The 26,890-nt window shown below is 41.7% G+C and overlaps 1 protein-coding gene across 4 annotated transcripts in view; it reads right to left on the bottom strand.

Moving 5' to 3' along the window:
* The window catches only part of zmym2 (zinc finger, MYM-type 2), a 65,061-nt gene that overhangs the window by 8,543 nt on the left and 29,628 nt on the right, over positions 1-26,890 (bottom strand). For 3 of the 4 annotated variants that reach the window (XM_061691111.1, XM_061691113.1, XM_061691114.1), the window contains exons 7-21: positions 26,468-26,680; positions 23,471-23,621; positions 15,622-15,737; positions 15,419-15,547; positions 12,402-12,552; positions 12,136-12,308; positions 10,437-10,602; positions 9,637-9,665; positions 9,414-9,555; positions 9,210-9,331; positions 8,178-8,334; positions 5,459-5,620; positions 4,172-4,245; positions 3,621-3,929; positions 2,120-2,234 (exon numbers count right to left, since the gene is read on the bottom strand). In XM_061691111.1, coding sequence (XP_061547095.1) covers positions 2,120-2,234; positions 3,621-3,929; positions 4,172-4,245; positions 5,459-5,620; positions 8,178-8,334; positions 9,210-9,331; positions 9,414-9,555; positions 9,637-9,665; positions 10,437-10,602; positions 12,136-12,308; positions 12,402-12,552; positions 15,419-15,547; positions 15,622-15,737; positions 23,471-23,621; positions 26,468-26,680 — 2,209 coding nt within the window. Of the gene's footprint in view, positions 1-2,119; positions 2,235-3,620; positions 3,930-4,171; positions 4,246-5,458; positions 5,621-8,177; positions 8,335-9,209; positions 9,332-9,413; positions 9,556-9,636; positions 9,666-10,436; positions 10,603-12,135; positions 12,309-12,401; positions 12,553-15,418; positions 15,548-15,621; positions 15,738-23,470; positions 23,622-26,467; positions 26,681-26,890 lie in introns of those variants that run through there. The other variant, XM_061691115.1, reaches the window with a different exon arrangement.

Below are 26,890 nucleotides of genomic sequence, written 5' to 3'. Positions count from 1 at the left end.
AAATAAGCGTGTTTCAGCTGAGGCCATGTCCACACGAAAACGGAGCCGTTCTAAACACGGAATCATTTCAAGAAATGTGCATGTCTACACGAAAACGCTAAAACATTGGGGTATGTATGCTAGACCTGTGTGTCTCTAAAGTTGCCACAGGAAGTCACCAAAAACAGAAGAAGCCATGCGATGTAAACTTCTTGTTAATGTTCACACACGGTCACATGTTAAGCGGCACAACAGTGTTGTCGTTTCAGGAAAGATGTGTATGTGTTGTACACATAGGAAAACGATGGCAGCGTTTTGAGATTTATCCACTCTGGGACCTAGTTTAAAAAATGATCGGATTTGGGCTCCCAAAATGCCAGCTCTGTGGACAGAATAAAGAAAATAAAAATAAAATAACCTTTGCAGATGCACTTAAACTAGCAACGTAACAAATGGCCGCCATCTTGGTAGACTCTTTGAAAAACATGTAATGAGCACTTCAAACACCTAAAATCCTCCATGACAAATAAATTCCTGAAAATAAAATTGATGACTAAAGTACATGACCTATTCGACTCTCTGCACCGCTCTTCTTGCGAATGTTCAATTTGCACTATTAAGTCGAGCTTTTTAGGGCAAGTGACGCAGTTAAAACATCACCGTTTCGATTTGTATCGAAACGATCAGTGTGACATCATTTTTTTTCCCATTAGGCCAATACATATGGCTCTGATACTTATCGTGCATCCCCCTACCTTAGAGGCTCATAGCAACTCCAAATATATGTATACAAAATCTATATATGTATTTTATGTTGTTGTTGTGAATCATTGTGTATTTATGCCCGTAACGAGAACAGCAAAACGAGTGATTTCACAAGACGTGCGTGTGCAGCACAACACGTGACGTGTACACCTGTACATTCAATTGCTACGTCCTCTGGTTAAGTTAAATAAAACAAAACATGGGTTACCTTAAATTATCGGCGTGATTTATTTATTTATGTATCTCAGTAATATGTTTGTTTGCCTCTCCCACTAACAAAGCACGAAACCCTCTTAAATCCGTAAAATCGCGGTCACTTCCTCCTCGCTGTTCCTAATGAAGTGGCCAATTCACACAAGAACACTAAGTTAACACAAAAGACGGGGAAAAAAACGAGAATGTTGTGCTGATGCATTTTGGTTTGCTTATGGTTGTTGGTAAAATGTCAACAATTGTGTAGTTGTGTAGTTTTGAAGAATGAATATGAAGTAACTAGCTAAGCTACGAGGCTATCAGTCCACACTGAACTCGTGTTGATACGGATGAATTTGCTCGAATTATCCTACTCACATCGTTTAGTGAAATATTCGGTATGTCTTGAGCAATCTTTTGAAGAATGCACTCATTTTGCATGGAGATAGACCCGATGAAACAGAGTTTAAACCTTAAAAAAAAACAAAGCCTGTGGCATTATGGGCAGTAGCCTACTGTAATCTATATACCGACTGTACTACTCAAGATGACATCTTCAAATATTCACATACTTTGCAAAATAAAGACTTAATTCCTGAAACCCGTTTTAGCTGAGTCCTTTTTATTATCTTGAACTTCCTACATTGTTTTCATCATGTTCTTGCTCAACCAACATTAACTTGTATATTTGTGGTTTCACAATCATGGATGTGTTCAACCGCCATTCACTTCTTATGCTTTTAGCCAACGTCCCACATTTGTGTTTTTGCACTTATGTTACTGTCCGACTAACTTATTTGAGTCATGTTGCGTTCTACCAACATTAACTTTCTATATTAATGTTTTTGCCGGAGTCATGTTTGTGTTTTACCAATATTAACTTCCTTTGTTTTTTCCCGGCAGCAATTTTTGTGTTCAACTGACAAATTATCTGTGTCTCAGCTGAGTTATGTCGTTAATAACTTGAATTGGGGGCAGGGGGACACAAGCTAAAATTGCAAAACGATGTTAGAAATCATGACTGTGCTAAAACAAGTTAGGTTATTGGGCGTCGAATACAAAAATTACTCAGCTAAAAATGGGTTTTAATGGCTAAGTGGTATTTTTAGGGTTTATTATCTTACTTTTTTGCCTGACTGGCACCTCTACAGTGGCTTTTGTCCAATTAGGTCTCTGTACTTACCATCAGGAAGCAGGCTGGGCTTCCAGTCGATCAGAACCTTATTAAGCTCCTCCCCAAACTCCTGGTAGCAGGAGTCGCTGAAGATGTCACTCTGTTGGCCATTGGTGTAAAGATGCTAAAAAAGAAAAAGACAAAAAACATTTTGGTTTTCCATTGACAAAATGGTTACAAAGATAGATGAATGTGCAGGTGATGTTAGTGTCCTCATATTGAAATGATCATCACATTTGTCAGGATGTGAACAGCAAAAGGTTTAAAATCACAGGACACAAACACTGTAAAACATCTAAATAAATGATCTTTAATAATAGGGAAAATAAGGGTGTTTTCGTTTTTAAAGTAGCTCAATCAATAAGAACAACAAAAGCACAGCATCCGTTAGGAGTTCAGTGTAAAAATTGTACAAAACCTCAAACTCACAGAGGGAGTTTTCCACTTTAGCATCAAAGAGCAGAAGACATTTTAGCCTTAAAGTGCAGAAAAGCTGTGAGGTTGCAGTGCACCGTGTGGTAAGATGAGAGCTGCCGTTCACATGTGCAGCAGCAGGAGAGTGCCGAGCTGTGCAACACTAAAATGTGTCCCCAAGGAAACACTCCATGCTCAACTTTGGTTCCTAGCCCGGGAATGATGGGAATTTTGCAAAATTGAGATTTAGAAGGCAAAATCTTTTAATATGTAATATTTAAATATATACAAAAAAAATATATAGCCATCCATAATATGTACCACTTATCTAAATTTTCAAAATGCATTTGTTAAATATAAAAATGTTTACACTAAATGCACAAATATATTTAGATCAAATGGGATATAAAAGGTAATGTAACTGCATTGCTTGAAGGGGATTTCTGTCCCAAAATAACCCAAAGGTGGTGACCTATATACAAAATTTAATGGTGCTAAATGCAACTGTCTTCAGGGTCTGGATAAAGATTACTCAATACCTAGAAATAGCCAAACTGAGTTTAAATTGGCCAGCCAAAGTGAGTTTAAAACGGCCACTTTGAACCCAAATGCCCAACTTCCTGTCTCTTTTTGGGCATCGCTTCTTGCATCACTTAAGATTTTTGGGAGGAATACTCACAACAGACATAGCTATTAAATTACACGTTGCAATATGAAATTGTCTTCAGGGGCTGAATTTTCAAACAAATTAATGAGCAGAGTTATTCGAAACCTATGAAATGGCCAAAATGAGCTTAAAATAGCCACTATGAACAAAAACAGCCAACTTCCTGTGTCTTTTCGGCATGGCTTCTCGATACTTTTTTGTAGGTCAACTCATGATAGATATACCTTCCAAATTTCATGAAGCCAAGTGGTACTTTCATCAGGGGCTGAATTAAAAAAAAAAAAAATTCAACTAGCAAGTCAATATTAAAACAGGTGTGTCATCAAAGATGCCTGCTTTAAAACCAAAATTACTTTTTGGGCAGGGCTTGACTCACGACTGACATATCTACCATTTTATGTTTCTCAGTGAAAGTGAGAGAAAACCAACCTTCTGGATGCCGAGGCAGAGGTAGTAGATGCTGTCTGGGGCGTATCGCTCCCCATTGGGCCGGCACACCTCCCTTACAAAGCCACACAGCTTGCCGTTCAGCTCGTCGGCGCACATTTTCAGTACGTCAGTCTCGGCGGGATTCACCAGAGCTGGACTGGACGCTTGGGGGTCGGCTGTGGACCCTTCTTTTCCACCTGAGCCCATCCAGCGTCTGAAGGCGTTGATGCCGTAGAGAGCTTTCAGGGGCGGTGAGCAAAGAGACGAGGCTCTGACCAAGCTGCGTTTCACCGCCAGCCTCTTGTTCCCCTGTGACGCAAATAGGTTTGTAAAATTCCGGCAATTGTCATAGTTGGAAACTTTCCATCGATGTTAGGAGAATTCAAGGGGACACACAAGAAGACAAAAATTGAAGACTGACTTTTCAGAGGGAAATGGTTTAATTTTTAGCATAATCCAGACTAAAATGACTAGATTTCACACACAAAACATGGCAACAATATGCGTGAGGCGGTGTGGCATTGTGATTGGTGAAACATTAACATGCGTACTTGTGTCCTTGGCTGAGGTTGTGGCGCCGGCTTGTCCTCACGTTCCTCCATGTCCTCTGGGAATGATGCTGAAGCTGAGGAAGAAGAGGGAAAACTCAATTAAACAGAGGATGACACAGTATTTTGAGACCAACAGTGAGTCACCGGTTGCTCAGAGGCCCATGGTTACAAAATGCAAGCATGCTTTGGCGCCACCTATGGACTACATCACGACCAACTTGACTACAGTAATCGCCTGCTATATTGCAGTTTACGTATGGCGGGTTGTCCTGCTCCCTTGCATATTTTTCGAATGAACAATTGTTTTGTGTTAAAATGATAGCGTGGGGTATTTTAAGAAGAAGAAGAATCACCTTTTATTGTCATGAACATGGATGCATGCACATGAAATTTGCCGCTATAACAAAGATCTCAATGCAAGAAGCCGCAGTGGCTCCCTGAAACTGGATTACGGACAAACTCTTGTCCCGCTCCTTTGAATTCTGTCTGAAAGTTAGGGATAGAACGATTAACGGCGCAGATTTTCAGCATTTTGACACATATGAGCATGGGCCTTTTTAAATTTATTATAATTTTTTTTTTTTTTTTTTTTTTTCAATCCGAAGATCGATGTGAGCAATTTAAAAATGGGTAAACTTCAGGGAACTATAATTGAAATTTTCAGTTGATTTTATGAGAGCTGCTGCTCACCCTGGGAACTCCTGTACTATTTCTTTAACTCAAAACAAAGACAAGTGAAAGATTTACATTTCAGTTACAGTAAAAGTTTGGAAACCTTTATTTAGTGCATAAAACTTTAAAGGAGCTATTAATTTTTTTAGGGTTTCATTTAACTTTATAAGACATGATGCTGTGGTCGGGAGCTCCCGGTACTTTTAGTTAGACTTTTTAAACAAAGATGTCTACTGTCTAGGATTAAAAAAAAAATGCAAAACTGGAAAACTGCTTAATGATATGGTTAAATGCATTTAAATGAAGTTCCGGAGCTTGTATTATTCAAAATTTTGACAACAATATAGTCCCTTTTACAGCAAATGAATATCAGCTCCCAATATTGGGTATCGGGCTCCTTGACTACTAATAATCGGTATCGCTCCCCCCAAAAACATTGTCTCTCTCTCCTGAAAGTCACAGCCAAATGCTGGCTCTACCGTTACCCTTTGATGCACCATTTTGGCCAGAGAGGCAGTGTGAAAGAGTCAAAAGATGCTATTAAGGGTCTTCTTTTGAGCTTGAAAAAGAACATTTGCAGTAGTTCCTGTGGTTTGACTGCCACAAATAATTTACCTTGAGGAAAGTCCTCCTCCAGGTCCATGTAGTCTCCCTCCTCTTCCTCCTTCTTTACCTCCTCCTTCGGATCCATATTACCTTCCTTCACCTGCTCCTCTGGACTGGCGGTGACCATCTTTTCATCTTCATGCTCACTTGTCTCCTTCTCTAGCTTCACGTCTGAAAAAAGGCAGATAGAAAAAGGCAGATGGTCCTTTTAAATTGGGGTACACTCATAACAATCAGGCCAATTTGAGCATTTTTCCTTCTCTGCAATCAAAGTCAGCAAAGGCCCGATTGTCGGATGTCTCTACAAGATTATGCCGCGTGATTATCACGTGACGTGGCGTGTGTTATGAGTGAGTTTTCTTCTGTGGTGAGTTTTTAAGAGTGATTGTCTTGTGGAAAGTTTTAAGAGTGATTGTCCTATGGTGTGTGTTCAGAGTATTCATCCCATGGTGTTGAACTCGTTAAGAGTGATTATCCTATGGTAGGGGTTGAACCAATTGACTAATCGACAACTTTGCAACTGTGCAATGATGGTTATAGCTTGCGGTCGACTAATCGCCACTCACATATTTTGGACACGGATGCCTTGATGAAGGCGGGTAGGTGGTGGGTTCACGTAGCAAACTAGCAGCGGTGTCTCAAACATGAGGCAATATTTGATTTAAAAATTAGACTAGTAAGCAAAGTCACTTGCAAAATATCCAAATATATCCTGAAATATAAACAAAAGCACAAGTACTCTCTATTCATACCATCTGAAAAGGCTAATGCTAGCCGAGAGGGTAGCCATAAATCCTCACTACCAACCCCCCGGTGTATTCTAAGATACTGTAGCATCCGGTTACACAATGACACGGAGGTAAGCCATGGTCGATTAATAAGCTCTTTACTGTCAAAATGAACGCTTAATGTGTCAAAGAAACAATCCAACTGACAGCTGTCCTCCCGTCATTGCCTCACTGCCAGGGTGCGTGCCTGCTCAGTGTGTGCATTCAGCTGCTGCAGCCAGCTAGCACCACCCCCTCATACATTCAGGGACTGTCAAAGAAAGTCGGATTTTATAAAGTAACAATGAAGTAACTGCTCGTAACACAACCCAAGGTTTGATCAAATACATTGTTGAAAACCATTGGTTCCTCTGTCCTATTTTTTAAACTTCACATTATTCTTATACACTGTAGCAAGTAGTGATCCTGTTGTGTATGATGAATTGTTGTTAGATTTGTACAAATTTCGTCTGTACCTTGAAGTTATCTGAATGTGATTGGATGAACATGTCGGGTGAGTGGGTTGTGACTTCAGCACAGCAGCCAGTGAGTGTGTGAGTGAGGGAGACTTGAGTTGAGAAAAATAATGTCAATCAGTCAGTCAGCATCTACTATCATCCCCTTAGCGTCGACTACAAAAAAATCTGATGTTGTTCAAACCTTAGTGTGTCATAAGAGTGACGGCCCTGTGGTGTGGGGTGTGTTATGTGTGATAATCCTCTCGTGTGGAATGTTTTAACAGTGATTATCGTATGGTGTGGGGTATGTTAAGAGTGATTGTCTTGTAGTGTGGAGTGTGTTAAGAGTCATTATCCTGTGGAGTGTAGTGAAAGGGATTATCCTGTGGTGTGGTAGGTGTGTTAATAGTAGAGCTACGAAGAAGTTGGTGGTGAGTTGAATTGGCCTCGCGGGTCTGCCTGAAAAAACAGATACCGAATCAGAATTTTCCCATTTCAATCAAAACGAATCAAAGAGTAACATACTACTATATTCTGACAAGAGCTGCAATGCTGCCACGCCGCATTTACTTCCTTTGTTTACGGCTGCCACCATTTTGATTTACTGCGCATGCTTATATGCGCAGTTGTACAGTAGCTACTGTAGTCCTGCAGCTGATCACATGGATCACGGAGCCGTCTCCCCCGAAACGATAATCTCTGCAGAACGAGGCTTCCGATGGCTCTGCCCAAGGAGCTGCACACGAATGTTCATGGCAGACTGCGACTGCAACAGATGAATTGTATGAAGTTGTGCAAAATTCATGCAACACATCATGGCAGATGACTGACGAGAGCTAGCGGCGAACTAGCAACTAGCTAGCTGCCTAGTAGAAGCAGATGCTCCCAGCCAACAGCTTTTCCAGAGGGAAAAGCAGATGCCAAACACGACAGCCTAAATGCGTCAGCGTACTCTTTCTGGTGTTGTGACAAAATCTGCTAGATAGTTTTCAAATAACCAGGTGGTACAATAACCAATAGTACAAGGTATAAATTGATTCTGATTCATTGGTCATTCGTTACTGTCAATGCAAATAGAGAATGGGGATTTAGAGTAAGAGTCCTAGCCCTAGTTAATCGTGATTATCTGGTGGTGTGGGGTGTATCAAGAGTGACTGTGCTGCGGGGTGTGTTGAGAATGATTGTCCTGCGTTGTAGACTGTGTTAAGATTGATTATTCTGGGGTGTGGGATGTGTTGAAAAGGTTTATTCATTGGGTTGGGATCCAGTGGTGTGGAGCGTATATTAATAGTGCTTTTCCCTGTGGTGTGAAGTGTGTTAGGAGTGATTATCCTGTGGTAAGTGATTTATCATGGGAGTGTGGTATGTGTTAAGAGTGATTTTTCCTGCCCAATCTACTCAGAAAACAGTTGGAGTCATTGTGAATGTTAAACCTGTTCAATTTATCTAATATTTACTCCACACTCAACAGGAAGTGTCACGCGTTAGGCTTGCGAGATGTACCTGCTTTCTGGTCATCCGATGTCGCCTCTGTCGGGGACAGCGGGTCCTTTTGGGTGGCCACGGGGACTGAGGGCGCTTGGCTTCTCAGCTCCTGGATGGTCTGAACGATCTGCTCGGTGCTCTGCAGGGTGGTGGGTAGGAAGACGGGGACGGGGAGCTGGCCGAGGTGGGGGGATATGTGGAGGTTGAGTTAAGCAGACCACACACATCCAATGTCAACAAGGGCTCCAAACCTAACCGAGGTTCTGTTTCTGTACTTCCGTTCTAAGTAATTGTCAGCGATTAGATGTGGTCAGAAGGTGGCACAATGTTTAGTATAAGTGTATATATTGATAAGACAAATGTCAAGGTTGCAGGACCTTTTGGAAAGCACTACCTACTCCTAGTAGTAATACTACTAGTAGTGTCCATGTCGGGGTGGTGTGGTGCAGAGGGTAAGAGTACGCCCTGCAACTGGAGGGTCGTCAGTTCATCGTGTTGCAATAGTTGACAGTACAAGCAAAAAACATTCAGATCATTTCATATAACAACAATCAGCAGTTTTACGAAGCAAAATCCAAACTATTTCAAACCAAATTAAATGAAACATCGACAGCCTGATATTTCAGCCTCCAAGCTGGTTAAAAGTAATTTAAAAGTGTTCAATGATGAAAAATGCAGATGCACACGTGCGGGGGATTATGATCCCATGGAACCGGCAATGCTGTGGCACGAGAACTGTTAGGAGCAGGAGGCCAGACTATGTAAAAACTTTTTTCTTATTGCTGTTGTTCAATGTTGCTGTGACTTCTCTCAAGTTTGTATTTAACATAATACTGTATTATAAAAATAGGTGTTAAATTAGAGCTGCACACATACACATATTGCATGTGCCATTATTGTGTTGACGATATTTTTTCGCTTTGTTACGTAGCCCCTATGTAAAATGATTTAATATTTTGGCCGGTGGATTTTTTTCATCTAATGCCTATATCAGACTACAGGATTGTAGCCTTGATATTGGTGGTATGCAATATTATTAACATTTCTTACCGGTAGAGGCATGGAGAGCGGCGTGGGCGCTAACTGCGAGTACATATTCATGGGTATGGGGATGAAGACGGGCACGGGGATCGGGACAGGTACGTATTCCCGCTTCACACCGTCATCCACATCTGTGTTAACACAGCAAGATCAGTTTTGACAGCAGTCTTACCAGGTGTGGCTAATAAAGTGTCTGCTGAAGTGAAGACTCACCCGTCTGTATGGTCTTGCTCTGCATGTGTGGCTTGCAGTAGGTGGCCTTCGTGAGGGTGAGCGGCTTGCAGAGGACTGCCTTGTTTTTGACGTCTCTCATCAGGCCGCTGCCCGCGTATGCCGCCGTGCCCTGGCTTACCAGCTGCATGGTGGAAGGATGATGTTTAGGGGCTTGACAATGTTCACAGAATGAGACTGGAAAATTTCTCAAAAACCTACTCACCCCAAGTTTGGAAGCTTGCGATTCAATGCCTGAAAAGAAACATAATACAGTTTGACACTAAAATGGCTGGTTCCAACCACAATGGCTGACTTCATGTGAGTTTTACAGCATGGAGACTTTTTTGTGAGTCTACTCATGATAAACATAGCTACCAAATTTCATGTTGCTATGTCAAAATGATTTTGGCGGCAGTTATTACCGAAGTTTCCTGTTTTCAAACCATGCGCCACCCATAGGCAATTGGAAGACTTTTTATGGGTCTACTTAAGATATACAATGGGTACGGAAAGTTTACAGACTCCCTTAAATTTTTCACTGTTTGTTATATTGCAGCCATTTGTTAAAATCATTTTTTTCCTCATTAATGTACTTGAATGATTTTAGCAAATGGCTGCAATATAAAAAAAGAGTGAAACATTTAAGGGGGTCTGAATACTGTCCGTACCACACTGTAGATAGACGTCTACCAAATCTCATGTTGCTAAGTGGGCTTTGGGGGCTGACTTTTCAAAGAAATTCAATGGACCCCTGTAGATGACCAAAATGGGCCGTTTCAAACGAAAATAGCTGATTTCGGTTTCTTGAGACTTTCGTGTGGGCTTACACATGATAGACATGGTTCCCAAATTACAATGTTGCTAAGTGACAGTGTCTTCGGGGACTGATAAAAAAAGATTGCTAGGGTGCCTGGAAATTGCCAAATTGGCCCATAATGTCCACTTGAAAACACAAAGGGACCATTAGAGAATCAGTGTTGTAAACAATAGATATAATTAATGGCGAAATTGTTTTATGCTTACCCGTGCAGCTGTTCTCGGGCCCTTTCTGCGTGGCCATGATGGGCTCGTTCTGCTGGCAGTAGAACCTGAGTAGACACTGCTGGTCGCAGAATTGCTTCATCTCCGAACGCCACATTACAGACTCTGTCAGCTGGCCCTGAACCTTACAGCAGTCGCAGCGTGCCGCCTAGTGAACACGCAAAGACAGGCTGTCAGTTTACTGACTGGAACTGAATACATGACTATGTATTATAAAAATTGTTTTATTTTGTTTTTGCTGGGGGAAAAATGGAATTTACAAGAATTGAAGGTCCCATGCCATCAAAATCCCCCCCAAAATAAGGTCAAAATAAAATAGGTCAAAATTAGTCTGTGACACGGTTTTAGTCTGACATCTATGCCGGTATTCTATTGAATCAAATAACCTTTGAAAACCAAACGTGCAGATTTGAAATTGGCGACGTTGTTACATAGACTTGCCAATAGTCAAGTATCTACCCACTCAACTTAAATTTGTGTGACGCTACGTAGCGACAGCCAATCGGGGTTGAGAAGACGCTACTTCACCCACAACGCCCTCAAACAATGACAGATATAATGATGGGCACATGGGACTCCTATTGAAAAATGAGCAGGCCTGGTGGTGAACGAGGAAATTAGTGTATCTGGTAAGTACTATTTGTTTAGTTGTTGGTTGTAGAAGCGAATATACGTTTGGTGTGTACTCTACTGCCGCGGTCACACGCCATCTTCAAATCAAGGTAAACAGCAATTCAATTAGTGCAAAACTCATTAACATATCAAAAATTAATTAACGGCTGTCTTATCTGGCAGGCGCAAAAGACCAACTAGAATAGCTTGAAAAAAGTAATCATTTCCAACCCAAATTATCTTGCAAACCCGATAAAGGACATCAATGATTACAATTTTAAAAAATTATGTGTAGTGCTACAAACGAATCTGTGCTAAATCCAGTTTATTCGCAAAAAACAAAACAAAAACAGAAGAGTCAGAATTTTGGGATTTGAATGAAAACTAAAAACATAACCAGCCGTACTTAATTCCTTTGTTTTACGGCCGCCATTTTGACTTACTCTGCATGCGCATATGCGGAGTTGAACAGTAGCTTCCAATAAGTCTCCTACGAGATTATAATCGCCGCGGAATGAGGCATCATATTTGCCGTGTCCAAAGATCTGCATGGATGTTCACGACTGCCACCGCGGGATATGAATTGGATAAAGGTATGCAAGATTCATTGAACACAGCGCGGCAGATGATTGACGAGAACTAGCAATCTACCACTAACTAGAAGCCAAGATAACTAGCAGGATTAGTAGAAGCAGAAGTTGCGAGCCAGTGTGGGTTTACACCGGTGCAAAACAGACCACAGCCACGATGCGGCAAGGGATCATGGTTAAAGTAAACCATTTTAAACTAAGAAAAAGCGGTGTTGAGGCAGTTTTGTCAGCATCTGACGAATGTAATTAATAAACTTTCTTGGAATCCAACTTAGTTACATTTAAAATCAAGTTATCAGTAGAGTAATTAAGTTACATTTAAAATCAAGTAATCAGTCAAGTAATTAACCTAGTAAGTAACTGTAGCAACAGGTAACAGTTATTATAAAACTAAGGCTTAATTCCCTTGGTGTAATTCGTTTTTTTTTTTTTTTTTTCTTGTCAGCATGGCCGTTAATACTATTGGTTCTAAAACTGACCTTGTGGTACCAGTCATGGAACTTCTTGGCGCAAGGCTCGCCGCAGAAGTCCCGGGTCATGCCGCCAAGCTGCCGCGTGACACCTCTCTTACACATCTGGCTGCAGTGGTTGCAGCTGACGCACTTCAGGCCCAGACGCTTTATGAAGTCCTGCTTGAACAGCAACTTGCACCCTGGCACACAAAACGCATTCAAAGTGGGGCGTGGTTAAAAAAAAATAATTATAAATAATCAACAGCAGGGGAGGAGGCAGGCGTCTGCATTACCTTCGCTGCAGAAGGGCTTCTTCTCGCCAGAGAAGTTGGCAGTGGTTTGCAGCGTCTTCTCCTCCTGGCAGTACTCACACATGGTGACAATGCAGTGCAGCTTCTTGTAGTCGTCGCAGCACACCTTGCTGCAGAAGTGGTACACTTTGTCCTGAGGGACACGGACAGACGTCAGGTGCAGAGTCCACCCTCGTGCTCAAGGTCAACGCCAATGAGTTTAAGCTTACAACTAACTCATCTTGTACCATTATTACTGTCTTCTTTGAAAGCTGATTTTATTCTCAAAACATTGACTTTTCCCCCCAACACACACACACACACAAATTATTGGGAGATACAGACATTGTTTTCCTTGGGAAAGATATTTTAAAAAGGCTCGCTCATTCCTCAAACAAAAAAAAATGCAATTCTTCCAAATTTAGACTATTTGCGTCACATTGGCCGTAGGTGTGAATGTGAGTGCGGATGGTTGTTTGTTTATCTGTGCCCTGCGATTGGCTGGCGATCAGTTTAGGGCATAGCCCACCTCTCGCCCGAAAATAGCTGGGATAGGCTCCAGCACGCCTGCGACCCTCGTAAGGATAAGCGGTACAGAAAATGGATGGTTGGATTTTCCCCCTTAAAAATTACATTTTCTAAAAAAAAAAAGTATTCTTACAAGTGTCTTTTTTTTCGAGCAAAATTACTATTTTCCAATTTAAAAAAACACTATTCTTAAAGGATTACAATTGTTTTCCCTCGAAAATACAACTATTGTAAAATTATGATATTTATCCACAAAAACAGACTATTTTTTTGTAAAATTCCCAAACTTTTTTTGCTCCCAAAAATAATCTAAGAAAAAAAAATATGAACGACTGGAAATACAACTCCGGGCAAGAATTATGCAAACTAAATTCGCCGAAAGGAATATTTTATTCCTGCAAGTTTCCTCTAAAAATACATAGCCACAAGATTTTGAATTATTTAGTTCTTGCAAAACATAGGACTTATGGCCAGCCGAGAGACATAGTCTCTCCAGCGTGTCATGGGTCTCCTCCCCGTGGGACGTGCCCAGAACACCTCACCAAGGAGGCGTCCAGGAGGCTTGCTAATCAGATGCCCGAGCCACCTCATCTGGCTACTCTCAATGCGGAGGAGCAGCGGCTCTACTCTGAGCCCCTCCCAGATGACCGAGCTTCTCACCCTCTCTCTAAGGGAGAGTCCGGATACCCTGCGGAGGAAACTCATTTTAGGCGCTTGTATCCGGGATCTTGTTCTTTCGGTCACGACCCACAGCTCGTGACCATAGTTGAGGGTAGGAACGTAGATCGATTGGTAAATAGCTCCTTCACCACAACGAACCAATACTAAGTCCGCATCATTGCAGACGCAGCACCGATCCGCCTGTCGATCTCCCGTTCCATTCTTCCCTCACTCGTGAACAAGACCCCAAGATATTTGAACTCCTCCACTTGGGGCGCCGACCCGGACAGGGCACTCCACCCTTTTCCAACTGAGGTCCATGGTCTCAGATTTGGAGGTGCTGATTCTCATCCCAGCCGCTTCACACTGCTGTGAACCGCTCCAGTGAGGGTTGCAGATCATGGCTTGATGAAGCCAACAGAACCACATCTGCAAAAAGCAGAGATGCAACACTGAGGCCACCAAACCGGACCCCCTGTACGCCTCGCCTGCACCTACAAATTCTGTTCATAAAGTTATGAACAGAATCGGTGACAAAGGGCAGCCTGAGCAGAGTCCAACCCTAACCAGAAACGAGTCTGACTTACTACCGCCAATACAGCCCAAACTCTGACAATGGTCGTACAGGGACCGAACAGCAACAACAGTCAGGACCCGTCCCCCCACCCGAAGGCGGAGGGAGGTTACACTCTCGTCCACCGGGATGAACCCAAATGTACAGGCGCCGAGCCGGGGACAACTCCAGAGTGGAAGAGAGTCCAACCCATCTCAAGAGGACTGGTACCAGGTGTGTGTGGAGGAGAGTCAGACTGTATCTAGTCGGAACTTCTCGACCTCGCACACCAGCTCGGGCTCCTTCCCTGCCAGAGAGGTGACGTTCCACGTCCCTAGAGCCAGCTTCTGTAGCCGGGCCCCGGATCGCCAAGGTCCCTGCCTTTTGTCACCGCCCAGCTCACAATGCACCCGACCCCTATGACCCTTCCCACAGGTGGTGGGCCCATGGGAAGGGAGACCCACCTTACCCTTTTGGGCTGTGCCCGGCCCAGGCCCCATGGCTGCTGGCCCGGCCATCAGGCGCTCACCTTCGAGCCCCACTTCCAGGCCTGGTTCCAGAGGGGGGGGCCCGGGGAAATGTTTTCCTCTGTTTTGAATCATCATAGGGGTATTGAGAGCCGTGCTTTGTCTGGTCCCTCACCAAGGACCTGTTTGTCATGGGTGACCCTGCCAGGGGCATAAAGCCCCAGACAACTTTGCTCCTAGGATCATTGGGAAACCCCTCCACCACGATAAGGTGACAGCTCAAGGAGGTGTAAGGGGTAATTTTTTTCTCTGGGGGGTTAAAAGCAACAACTAAGATTATAACATTCATCCACAAAAAAATGACATGGGTTTTTCAGTATCGAACCTAACTAAAAAATTACGAACTTAAATTCTTGTAAATTATCGTATTCTTTGGGAGAAAAAAAATAAAATTTTATTCCTGCAAGTCCATTACTTAGTTCCTTGAAAAAGAAAAACAAAACTATGAGTAAGATTATGACATTCCTCCTAAAAATACGACACTCATAAGATTCTGACTGTCTTAAAAAATAAATAAATAAATACAACTATATTATAAAAAAATATTACTTATTCTCATTACACAACCTTTACTCTGGAGAAAAAAAAAACTATTCTCAGAAAAGTATTTTTTAAATTTGTTTTAAACAAAAATACATTGTTTTCCTCAACAACAACAACAGGGCTATTTTCATACTACTATTTTTTTCTTAAAGATTTTCAGTTTTTTTCCCCACCCTTCATTAGGGTAATCTAGAAGAATCCCATCTGACCTCCCACTCCAGTGTCTCTGGCTTGACGCTGAATGCTCCTCTGCAGTAGTTACACTTGAGCTGCACCGCATTGTTTTTGTTAGTGGACAGTGCAGTCTCTCCGTTGGTGGCCGTCTGGAGGGTGGCGTTCTGTAACCATGACCACCGGTCTTAAAAACGTCCACAAAAATCATAATCATCATCATAAATGAATGAGCGCACACCTGGAACTTGGTCACACAGAGCGAGCTGCAGAAGTTGAGGACGTTTCCCTCCGGCAGCGTGGCCTGGTACTGAGGTAAAGAGTTCCTCTTGCAGAAGTGACATGATGGCTCCGCGTCTAAACAAAACACACACAGTTTAGTACAGAGCTGCTTTTTGTGAACAAAATCACATTAATTTGGATCTTGTGACTGGCATACTAGATGTAAGTCCCATTTTCATTTCCCACTCCCTAGACAGGACTCTTTGCCGGACACCAATTTTTGTGTGTGTAAAAAGGACTGCTATACATCCTGTGTGGCTGGCATGGTTCATTTGTGTCAGGGGTGGGAAAATTCTGGCCTGTGGGCCACATCCGGCCCGTTCATCATTTCAATCCGGCCCACCAAAGATTTGTACAGAATCGCCCAAATCAAATAAAAATCACGACTGCATTCATTCCTGTAATGAAGAGTGGTTCCAGCAGGTTGTCCTGTAATGCCCAGTGCTTCCACCAGGTACAGTGATACATTAACTTGACTTTGGCTGTTCTGTTTTTACTCTGTCACTGCTCTGAACCCTTCTTCAACCATGAGTGGGCCAAAGAAAAGAAAAGTCGACAGTGCCTGCCAAGTGTTTAATATAGAATGGACTACTCAATACGTTTTCACTGAAGTCCGCTCAAAAGCTGTATGTCTTAATTTGTTAGGAAACCATTGCGGCTTTAGAGGAATATAACATGAGCCGTCACTTTTCTACCAAGGATGCTGATTATGCGAACAGCCAATCAACGCAGGAACTGATGGCTACGGCTCAGCGGTTAAAGTCAAGCTTGCAGGCTCAGCAAAACACCTTTATCTGACAAACTGCCATCCAAGATTCAGTCACACAAGACCCTGAAACAGCGCCACAGGAGCTGATTGATCTCCAACGTGATACGGTCTTAAAAGAGAAGTTCAACTCTCAAACTGGATGAGTTGAGCGCAGACAAATTTCCAAAAATCCGGAAGATGGCACAGAGGATGCTGGTGGTTTTTGCCTCTATATATTAGTGTGAACAGACTTTTAGTGTGATGAACACCAACAAAGCATCCAAGAGATCCCAGCTGAGTGATGAACACCTCAGATGTTTTCTGAGAATTGCCACAAAACTAACACTTTGATGCACTGACAAAAAAAAAGGTGATCAACAAAACAACACTGTTCCCTTTAAAAGTAAATCTAAGTATTAACACTACAGTGCCTTTTTTTGTCTGTTTTTGATACGTAAGCATCTATCTGGTCCTGGCTTGGCCCGCCTGTCAAATTTTAAGACAATGTGGTCCCTGAGCCAAAAAGTTTGCCCACCTCTGATTAGTGTCTTTATTTTAGCCCTGCCATTGTTTTATTTTTGTAGGTCTCTACTTTGTTACCGTTTAGTTTTTTTAGGTTGCCACTCCCTGATTTTACTCTAAATCTCCTGACAGTCCTCATGGCCTGTGATGAACATTTTGTGATCAAAAGGGGCTTTGATTTTGATCTTCTCTGACAAGCGTGGTGCATTTGAGTCCATCAGTTAGCGATGTAATTGTTTTACTTTCTGTTCTTAAATTTCATGATTTTATTCATAGTTCATTGACAGGACTTTCAGCCTCAGAGCAGCTTTTTGTGAACAAAAATGATTTTGATTTTCTATGACTACCGCAGTGCATTGAACATTTCTCCATTAAGGCTATCTTATTTGAGTCCTTTTGTTAGCGCTATAATAATTTTATTTTGGAATGTTTAAACAGTGATTTTATTCCTATTTACTTGACAGGGCCTGAGACCAGCTTGTTTTTTTTGCAATCAGAAAGTGCTTTGATTTGGATCTTCTGTGATGAGCATGGTGCATTTGCATAAATCTGTTAGCAGTGTTAACTGTTTTATTTTGGCAGGTCGCCACTTCCTGTGTTTTTTTTGTTTGCTTTTTTAAATACACATTCACGTGAGTTTGATACGACTCTCAGCCTCATACCGGCATTTTGTGAACAAAAAGAACTTGATCATGCATGACTAGCATGGTGCATTTGAGTCCATCAGTTAGCGGTGCAGGGTCTCGTTTCATGTGCGTAATGAGCAAGGACACAAAGTAAAATCAATCTGCGTCTGAGGACACAACACTATAGAGATTAGTATTCCGGTGTGATGCTGGAAATCCGGCTTAGAAATCTTTTTGACAAGACAGTGCTCTAGAGTGCGACTAATTTGATCGCACGTGTGCCCTAATTTCTGAATGGTGCAGCTGAAATTAAAAAAGAGACTGTCCACCTGTACGCCCAGCCATTTGAGGAAGAATTATTTTTTTTCCCCCCGCGACTTGAAAGCAGACATGAAACCCATCTGGTCTCTAAACCAATCAAAGATTGCAAAGGGCGGGAAGGGAGTCTCCCACCCTCCCTTCTCATTGGCCCTGTGCATGCATGTGCGCGCGCATGCAAGCGCGAGTGCTTTTCAATCCGGGCACTAGTGTACTCAAAGCTAAGTTTTCTGACCGTGAGCACAGTTGCAGAAAGTTGAGCAGGATAAATGGAATTAGTTCCAAAGCCTAACGCCACTGCGATGATGTGGGAACATTTTGCATTCAAGCCAGATGAACACGCCCATCCCTGCTAACACCAATGAGCTGGTACGTCGAATGTGTATGAGGTTTCAAAGACGACGACTTAAAACCTCAAAGGAACAAAATCCATTTCAAACCATCCCACCAGCTCGGATTCTGGGAACAAAAACTAGTGGGACATTTCCCGTCACCTTGCAATTATGGAACCCTTTGCCCAACCATGCAAATACAAACGTGACAGTTTATACGGTGCATGTATGCTCACGTTATATACAGTATTGCGTTACTATTTTAAGAGATATAGCCACTTGACATGTTGACAAAGCGGGGTTTAAAGAAAGGCTGCAGACACTTGAATAGTAGTACAAATCTTGACTCAAAACAGGTTGCTTTGATCTACTTCTTGTGCTGTTAATGTTGCCATACTTTGCAAACTTGATTGGCAGTATATTGCCTGTTAGGGCATTAACGTGTGTAATCTGTTCCAACTGTTTGTTCAAGTGCAATTTTTGTGAACAGAGCCTGAATGTTTTATTTATATTTTTTATCTATGATATTTTTATTATTGTTCTATATTACAATGCAAATGTTCAACATACAGGGGAACCTTGATAAAACAGACCCCAATATAACGGATATCAGATAAAAGGACCGTCGGGACTGAACAATGTGTCCAAAAATAGTTTCCATTTGTCACTTAAAATGCCGTTGACCAAGTCTGTTAGTTCCAGAATTGGTCTCTGTTGTTTACTGGCACTGTGGCGCAATGCAGGCAGAGAATGGGACTGACATATTTCCAGGTCACAGATATACAGTGGGGCAAAAAAGTATTTCGTCACCCAACAATTGTGCAAGTTCTCCTACTTACAAAGATGAGTGAGGCCTGCAATTTTCATCATAGGTATACCTCACCTATGGGAGACAAAATGAGAAAGAAGAAGAAAAAAAAAAAAAAAAAAAAAAATCCAGAAAATCACATCTGATTTTTAAAGAATTTATTAGCAAATTATGGTGGAAAATAAGTATTTGGTCAATAACAAAAGTTCATCTCAATACTTTATACAGTGGGTACGGAAAGTATTCAGACCCGCTTAAAATTGTCAGTTATATTGCAACCATTTGCTAAAATAAGTAATTTTTTTCCCTCAATGTACACACAGCTCCCCATATTGCAAAAAAAAAAAAAAATGAAACGTGTTGAAATTTTTGCAGCTTTATAAAAAAAAAAAAAAGAAAAACTGAAATATCACACAGCCATAAGTATTCAGACCCTTTGCTGTGACACTCATATTTAACTCCATAATCCTTAAACGGAAGACATTTGAGACAACCAAAACGCTTCCTAGAGCTGGCCGTCTGGCCAAACTGAGCAATTGGGGGAGAAGAGCCTTTGTGAGAGAGGTAAAGGAGAACCCAAAGATCACTGTGGCTGAGCTCCAGAGATGCAGTCGGGAGATGAGAGAAAGTTCATCCATCACTGCAGCTCTCCACCAGTCGGGCTTTATGGCAGAGTGGCCCGACGGAAGCCTCTCCTCAGTGCAGGACACATGAAAGCCTGCATGGAGTCTGCTAAAAAAAAAAACCCAGAATGACTCCAAGATGGTGAGAAATAAGATTTTCTGGTCTGATGAGCCCAAGAGAGAACTTTTTGGCCTTAATTCTAAGTGGTATGTGTGGAGAAAACCAGGCACTGCTCATCACCTGTCCAATACAGTCCCAACAGTGAAGCATGGTGGTGGCGTTTTCCAGCTGCAGTGACAGGACGACTGGTTACAATCGAAGGAAAGATGAATGCGGCCAAGTACAGGGATATCCTGGATCAAAACCTTCTCCAGAACGCTCAGGACCTCAGACTGGGCTGAAGGTTCAGCTTCCAACAAGACAATGACCCGAAGCACACAGCTAAAATAACAAAGGAGTGGCTTCAGAACAACTCTGTGACTGTTCTTCAATGGCCCTGCTAGAGCCCTGACTTTAACCCAATTGAGCATCTTTGGAGAGACCTGAAAATGGCTGTCCATCAACAGTCACGATCCAACCTGACAGAATTGGAGAGGATCTGCAAGAAGGAATGACAGAGGAAAAAAAACGAACTTGAATGATTTTGGGAAATGGCTCCAATATAAAGTGAAAAATTTAAGGGGGTCTGAATACTTTCCGTACCCACTGTATACCCTTTGTTGACAAAGATCAAATGTTTTCTGTAAATCTTCACAAGGTTTTCACATACCGTTGCTGGTATTTTGGTCCGTTCCTCCATGCAGATCTCCTCTAGAGCAGTGATGGTTTGGGGCTGTCGCTGGGCAACACAGTCTTTCAACTCTCTCCAAAGATTTTCTATGGGGTTGAGATCTGGAGACTGGGTAGGCCACTCCAGGACCTTGAAATGCTTCTTACGAAGCCACTCCTTCGTTGCCCGGGCAGTATGTTTGGGATCATTGTCATACTGAAAGACCCAGCCACGTTTCATCTTCAATGCCCTTGATGATGGAAGGAGATTTTCACTCAAAATCTCACGATACATGGCCCCATTCATTCTTTCCTTTACATTGTTCAGTCATCCTGGTCCCTTTTTCACAAATACTGCCCCAAAGCATGATGTTTCCACCCCCACGTGTCGCAGTATGTATGGTGTTCTTTGGATGCAACGCCGCATTCGTTCTCCTCCAAAACAATTTTTACCAAAAAGTTATATTTTGGTTTCATCTGACCATAAGACACTCTCCCAAACCTCTTCTGGATCACTCAAATGCTCTCTAGCAAACTTCAGATGGACTTGGACATGTACTGGTTTAAGCAGGGGGACATGTCTGGCACTGCAGTCCCCCCGTGTGGTTCTGGGATTTTTGCTCAACGTTCTTGTGATCATTTTGACCCCACAGGGTGAGATCCTCCGTGGAGCCCCAGATTGAGGGAGATTATCAGTGGTCTTGTTTGTCTTCCATTTTTTAATAATTGCTCCCACAGTTGATTTCTTCACACCAAGCTGCTTACCTATTGCAGATTCGGTCTTCCCAGCCTGGTGCAGGTTTACAATTCTGTCTGGTGTCTTTTGACAGCTCTTTGGTCTTGGCCGTAGTGGAGTTTGGAATATGACTGTTTGAGGTTGTGGACAGGTGTCTTTTATACTGATAAATTCAAACAGGTGCCATTAATACAGGTAACGAGTGGAGGAAAGAGGAGCCTCTTGAAGAAGTTGCAGGTCTGTGAGAGCGAGAAATCTTGCTTGTTTGTAGGTGACCAAATACTTATCTTCCACCATAATTTGTTAATAAATGATTTAAAAATCAGACAGTGATTTTCTGTTTTTTTTTTTTTTTTTTTTCGTTTTTTTGGCTCTCATAGGTGAGGTATACCTATGATGAAAATTACAGGCCTCTCTCATCTTTTTAAGTGGGAGAACTTGCACAATTGGTGGCTGACTAAATACTTTTTTGCCCCACTGTACAATACGACTAGATCAAATTCCAAAAGACGTGCCTCCCATGCCTATGTGGCGGCCACGTTGAATGTGGGGCACTGACGTGGCAGCCATTTGATGTTGTTTCTATCAATCTTCTATTGTGTGTAGAGAACTAGCAGAGAGGGAGAGAGCAGCATGGCGGCGGCGTTAACGCTGAGGAATACAAAACAAGTCTTTGGCGTCTGGAACATGCTATTTTGCCTTTGGCAACGGATTTCAATCTAGGAAGCACACTAATTCCTTGTGGCTCATGAAAGCGACTCACCTATGATGAGTACGTCAACAATGTCACCATGACCATGCACACTGGCGTGGTAAGTTTGGATAAAATGCGAAACTTTCAAACATTTTCAAGCTTTTTTTTTTTTTTTAATTTAAAACAACTGTACTGTACAGAACAAGGCCAAGATACTTGTTGACGAGTGAGTGAAGAATGGAACGGGAGATCGACAGGCGGATCGGTGCAGCGTCTGCAGTGATGCAGACTTTGTATCGGTCAGTTGTGGTAAAGAAGGAGCTAAGCCGAAAGGCGAAGCTCTCAATTTAACGGCCGATCTATGTTCTTACCCTCACCTATGGTCACGAGCTGTGGGTTGTGACTGAAAGAACAAGATCCCGGCCGAAATGAGTTTCCTCCGCAGAGTGTCCGGGCTCTCCCTTAGAGATAGGGTGAGAAGCTCGGTCATCCGGGAGGATCTCAGAGTAGAGCCACTGCTCCTCCACATCGAGAGGAGCCAGTTGAGGTGGCTGGGGCATCTGATTAGGATGCCTCCCGGACGGCTCCTTGGTGAGGTGTTCTGGGCACGTGCCACCGGGAGGAGACCCCGCGGACGACCCTGTACTGGGCGTTTAGGCCACAAAAAAAACTACAAAACAATAATTTTGTACTGTACAGTCACATTGGTGTACATGGGCTAAAAAAAAAAAAAAAAAAAAAAGCCCAAAAAGAAAAGTGCTTCAATGTAACGGATAATCGGCTATATCGGACTACGCCCTCGTTCCTATCAGTCCCTTCTATCGAAGTTCCACTGCATTCTTCAAGTTAATTGTTCTTATAAAGGATGTACTTGAAATATGATGCTCGAATATCACTATATTAATGGCATAAAAACCAACGACACTATCGTTTGTCGTGATAGTTTCTGGGAAAATATATCCTAAAACATTTAAATAAAAAACTAAATACATATATTGAGAGAGAGAGAGAGCAATGGCTAACAAAAATATTGTACAAACAGGATAAAAACAATAGAGTAACAACTGTAATAAAAATCTTCAATACAGCAGGACAGCAAAGCAAGAACCATGATATACCGCAGGATTCCTCTCTGTATTCCATGATGATAAGTTGCAGGGAATCATTGTTTCCAGACGTGCATCCTGGGACTCACATGGTTTCAAGTGTAAAATGATCTATATGGTGTAATTGTTTTATTGTGGAATTTTTTAACTTACAGATTTTATTCCCATTCCCTTGACAGGACTCAGCCAGAGACCAGCTTTTTGTGAACAAAAGATTTTGATTTGGATCTTGTGTGATTATTGCGGTACATTTTAGTCCATCTGTTAGCACTGCAATGTTTGTATTTATTTATTTATTTATTTATTTTAAAATTGTATTTCATTTCCTTTGCAGGACTCTCAGAGTAAGCTTGTGTTGAATAGCTTTTTGTGAACAAAGGACTGGATTGATTCTAATTGTGATGCATTTGTGTCCTTCTGTAATTGCCGTTTTGTCAAAAAGAAGCAGTGAGTGAAGAGCAGACCACTATGTTAGCCTCTGTCGCCAGCCTCCGCATTTGGTCAAGTGCCACTTGTGTTTACTCACGGTGGAAGGTGGCAGCGGCCATCTTGGCCTTGTTCATGCAGTTGGTGGAGCAGTAGGAGCCCATGGCACCGTCGGCGGCCAGGCCCAGGACCACCTCGCCTGTCTTGATCAGCGTCTTGCACGTCAGGCAGCTCGCCAGCTTACTGTGAGCCTGAAGACAAAAAGATTCCTACATATAGAGTAATGCACCCAAAAAAACAATTAACCATTTACTTTTCATCATCTTAGCTTCAGGCTCTGATATGATTGTGACATCACAAATCTGACATTCCTCCATGAACAAAGTTTTTTTTTTTTTTTTTTTTTTTTTTTTACAAATGGCATATTACTGAAAAAGCCAAATTTTTCTCAAGAACAGCGTATTTTTTAGAATTAAAGGCACAATATTACAAGAATAAGGTTGTGTCTTTGAAATTCACTCATCAAAATGTGACTCTCTTTCCATGTTTAACTGACTATCATCATGCTACGACTTTATCTCGGAACAAATAACTATGTTCTCATAAGATTACTTATAATAAAAGTCTTTGTTCTTATAAAGATTACAACTTGATTTCCTTAAAAAAAAAGACAATTCTCAGAAAATTCAAAGTATTTGTTGTCATAAGTTATGACTTGTTTGTAGAAAATATGCAACTTTTTAATTCCTATGGCATTTAGGGGTACATAGTTGTTTAGTTGGTGTTGTTAGGGGATTGTTACGATTATCAGGGGGCCCTTAGAAAAAAATTCTCCCCTGTAACAAAAAGTTGGAGAACCCCTGCTGGTGGCATCCCATTACTTTTGGTCGCACAAACAAGACATGAAAATGGTTGGTCTAATGAGCGGCTGTTGCCAAGCAACATCTACAACACTTCAACTTGTGGCTACTACCAAAGTGTTCATCTGAGAGCTTGTTCAAAGAAAAAACAGAGGAAATGATTGAGTCATTACAGCGAATTGGAGTCCTTCAGAGCAACAATACAACACTGAAACACATTTAACCTTGAACAATAGAAATAAACAGAGTCCACTAGAAATGATCAGGAAGCAAGAAAAAGTCCAGCGCTCCCTCATTCATGCACATGTACTACCTTATGATTAATACGATTGTTTCTGTTGGCAGCTATTCATGACAACACCGCACACAATAGAAATACACAGATTGAGTGGAAACACAACCCCGGGCAAAAATTATGGATGGAATTACCGTACCACTCCTGGAGGATGAGCATTTAAATGTTGAATACCGGAGAAAAAAGGCTAATCACGAATGTGCCACATAACTATTTTTATTCAACATACCACCCGTCTCGCTTTAAGAAACACTTAAAAAAAAAAAAAAAAAAAAAAAAAAAAAAAAAAAAAAAAAAAAAAAAAAAAAAAGCAAGAAAGAAAATTGTTGTTTTTTTTTTGTTTTTTTTTTTTAGAGCAAGTAGAGGAACAATATGTTAGCTGCTCAATTCTGACCAAAAAATTGTGAAATCATCTTGTAATTTTCAGTTTTAAAACAAACACCTGCATCAGATTGAATCTGCTAATTTGTCAGCAGGTAAGAGTGCTCACATCTTGGAGAGCTGTTGCACCAAGTGGATTGACATGAATTATGGCTCCAACAAGAGATGTCAGGTGAAACAAAGGAAAGAATTATAAAACTTCTTTAAGAAGGTAAAACATCACGGAACGTTGCAAAAGATGTTTGTTGTTTGCAGTCAGGATTCTCTAAAATCTGGACCAACTACGAACAAAATGGGAAGGTTGTAACAGGGAAGCGTCCTGGTAGACCAAGGAAGACCTCTAAGGGCCAACATAGAAAACTTAAAGCAATAGGTCTTGAAAATAGAAAATGCACCAGCAAGACAAATGAGGTACAAATGGAAGAAACTACCAAAAGGAAATGCGATTTACAAAGAGAAAAGCCAAATGAAAGCCCTCCTTAACACCTAAACAGAAACCACCACAAAAAGAAAAAAAAAAGAAAGAAAAGCAATCATGGATTGTGGATGACATGATGATGAAATTCAGTGATGAATTACAAATCTGCAATGGGCAAGGTGATGATGCTGGAACTTTTGTTTGGTGCCGTTCCAATGAGATTTCTGAAGATGACTGCCTGAAGAAAATGTGCAAATTTCCACAGTCTTTGATGATACGAGGCTGTCAGGTAAAGGCACAGGGGCGATGGCAGTCATGACATCTTCAATAAATCCACAGGTTTACATAGAAATTTTGGACACTTTTCTGATTCCATGGATTGAAAGGGTGTTGCGCGATGACATTTTTCAAGATGAAAATGCATCTTAGCATAGAGCAAAAACCATAAAAACCTTCCTTCGAGAAAGACAATGTATGGTCTGCAAATACTATGGATCTCTATCAAATGGAAAATCTGTGGAGGAAATGAGAGAAAATGGTCAATTGACAGGCTCCAACCCACAAAGCTGAGGTGGGAACAGCAATCGGGGAAGTTGGAGCCAGATTGATGAAGAATATTGCTTGACCCTAGTTAAGTCCATGCCTCAGAGACTGCAAGCTGTTATAAAAACCAGAGGTGGTACAACAAAGTACTAATGTAGTGTTGTTGTAGTTTTCCATATACCCCCACCCCCCACCCCCGCTCAGAATTGAGGGATTATACGTAAATATGTATATTTACTTGCTCTAAAAAATATATAAGAATAAAAATAGTGACTGACAATTTTCTTTTTTGGTGTGTTTTTTAAAGCCACAAGAGTGGTATTTTGAATAATATGTTTTGTGCAGTGTTCTCTGATTTTACTTTTATCTCCAAAATTAAATATTCAAATGATCATTCTCCAGGAGCAGTGATTCCATAATTCTTGCCAGGGGTTGTAATACATAGCAGTAAAAATGTCTGTAACAGGCTCAGTCACAGGCACGTGTCATATGATTAATTGTGATAGCTTCTCTCACCAGTTCTTCACGAACCGCCACCTTGCACAACAGAAATGGAACAGAACGTCAGGAAATAATCTACAGAGTGAAATTAAAGAGTACCTGCTTAAAGTCCTTGATGCATTTCTGGCAGCAAAAGCGCTTTTGCTGTCCATCCACCAGCATGAAGTGGTTGGCGGAAGCCCTGGTGGGCAGGTAGTCTCCGCACTGCTCGCAGCAGTTCATGATGAGACCGTTGGCTCTGCGGTACACGTTGAAGCACATGTCGCTGCAGATCTTGTGCGTCACCGTCTTGAAGCTCACCTCATGACGGATCTGAGCGCAAGAAAGTCTGCATTTTTACATCATGTACAGGGGAAAATTAGTACAGAATTCAACTACCGTAATTTCACATGTACAATACAATCTCGAGTATGGCTGTTGTCACTAATTAAATATTGTAAGAATTGGTTATCCTATAGCTATTTCATCGACTAACCGAGTAATCAGCCCCGCACTTTTTTTTTTTTTTTTTTTTTTTTTAAA

Source organism: Phycodurus eques, chromosome 12 (assembly GCF_024500275.1).
Source record: "Phycodurus eques isolate BA_2022a chromosome 12, UOR_Pequ_1.1, whole genome shotgun sequence".
Taxonomy (NCBI): Eukaryota; Metazoa; Chordata; class Actinopteri; order Syngnathiformes; family Syngnathidae; genus Phycodurus; species Phycodurus eques.
Note: the sequence above shows the minus strand (reverse complement) of the source record. Positions and strands in the feature narration are given on the sequence as shown.